The 718-nt window shown below is 32.2% G+C and overlaps 1 protein-coding gene across 1 annotated transcript in view; it reads left to right on the top strand.

Annotated features, from left to right (window-relative positions):
- Positions 1-718, top strand: part of LOC107648495 (2-methylene-furan-3-one reductase-like) — a 6332-nt gene that overhangs the window by 2757 nt on the left and 2857 nt on the right. Inside the window, exon 2 of the mRNA XM_016352338.2 lies at positions 239-544. Within this exon, the coding sequence (XP_016207824.1) occupies positions 239-544 (306 nt within the window). The remainder of the gene's footprint in view (positions 1-238; positions 545-718) is intronic.

Here is a 718-nt window from a genome sequence, read left to right as displayed (position 1 = left end):
TATCTAATATTTTTATAACGTTAAGAAAAAAAATATCTTAAATTTATTTTATTTAACATTCGTTACAAAATTTTTATTTAGTATTCATTAATTGTGAATACTAAATAAAACAAGTTCCAGTTATTTTTGACTAATTGCTTTTTATTACCAAATATTTTTCTTTTTGAAATAAGTTAATAGTTTGAACCGCATTAATAGGAGTTTCTTTTTATTCTTGTTTTGTGGGTGATGCATAAAGATTGTTCCTGGCTATGATGTTGCCGGTGTGGTGGTGAAAGTAGGAAGTGGAGTGAAGAAGTTCAAAGAAGGGGATGAAGTGTATGGTATGGTGGAGGCAAAAGATGTTGGGTCTTTGGCTGAATACACAACTGCACAAGAGAATGGTTTGGATCACAAGCCTCCAAATTTGGGCTTCGCTGAAGCTGCTGCCATTCCTTTAGCAATTCAAACTGCTTATGGAGCTCTTCACAAGGTTGGCCTTTCTGCCGGCCAATCTATTCTTGTTTTGGGAGCTTCTGGCGGCGTTGGATCCTTTGTTGTTCAGGTATCATATTTATTCATTTTGTTTTTCTTTTATATTTACATTTTGATTTTAAGAATGTGAAAATATTATCTGAGCCACACGTCTGTATAATACAATATTTATTTTTACTAGTAAACCTTGTCCCTGTTTGAGGGCTTGTTTGAATACTATTTTAAAAAAAAATTGTTTATAAAA

The sequence above is a fragment of the Arachis ipaensis genome, chromosome B06 (assembly GCF_000816755.2).
Source record: "Arachis ipaensis cultivar K30076 chromosome B06, Araip1.1, whole genome shotgun sequence".
NCBI lineage: Eukaryota > Viridiplantae > Streptophyta > Magnoliopsida > Fabales > Fabaceae > Arachis > Arachis ipaensis.
This window is presented reverse-complemented; position numbering and strand designations above follow the sequence as displayed.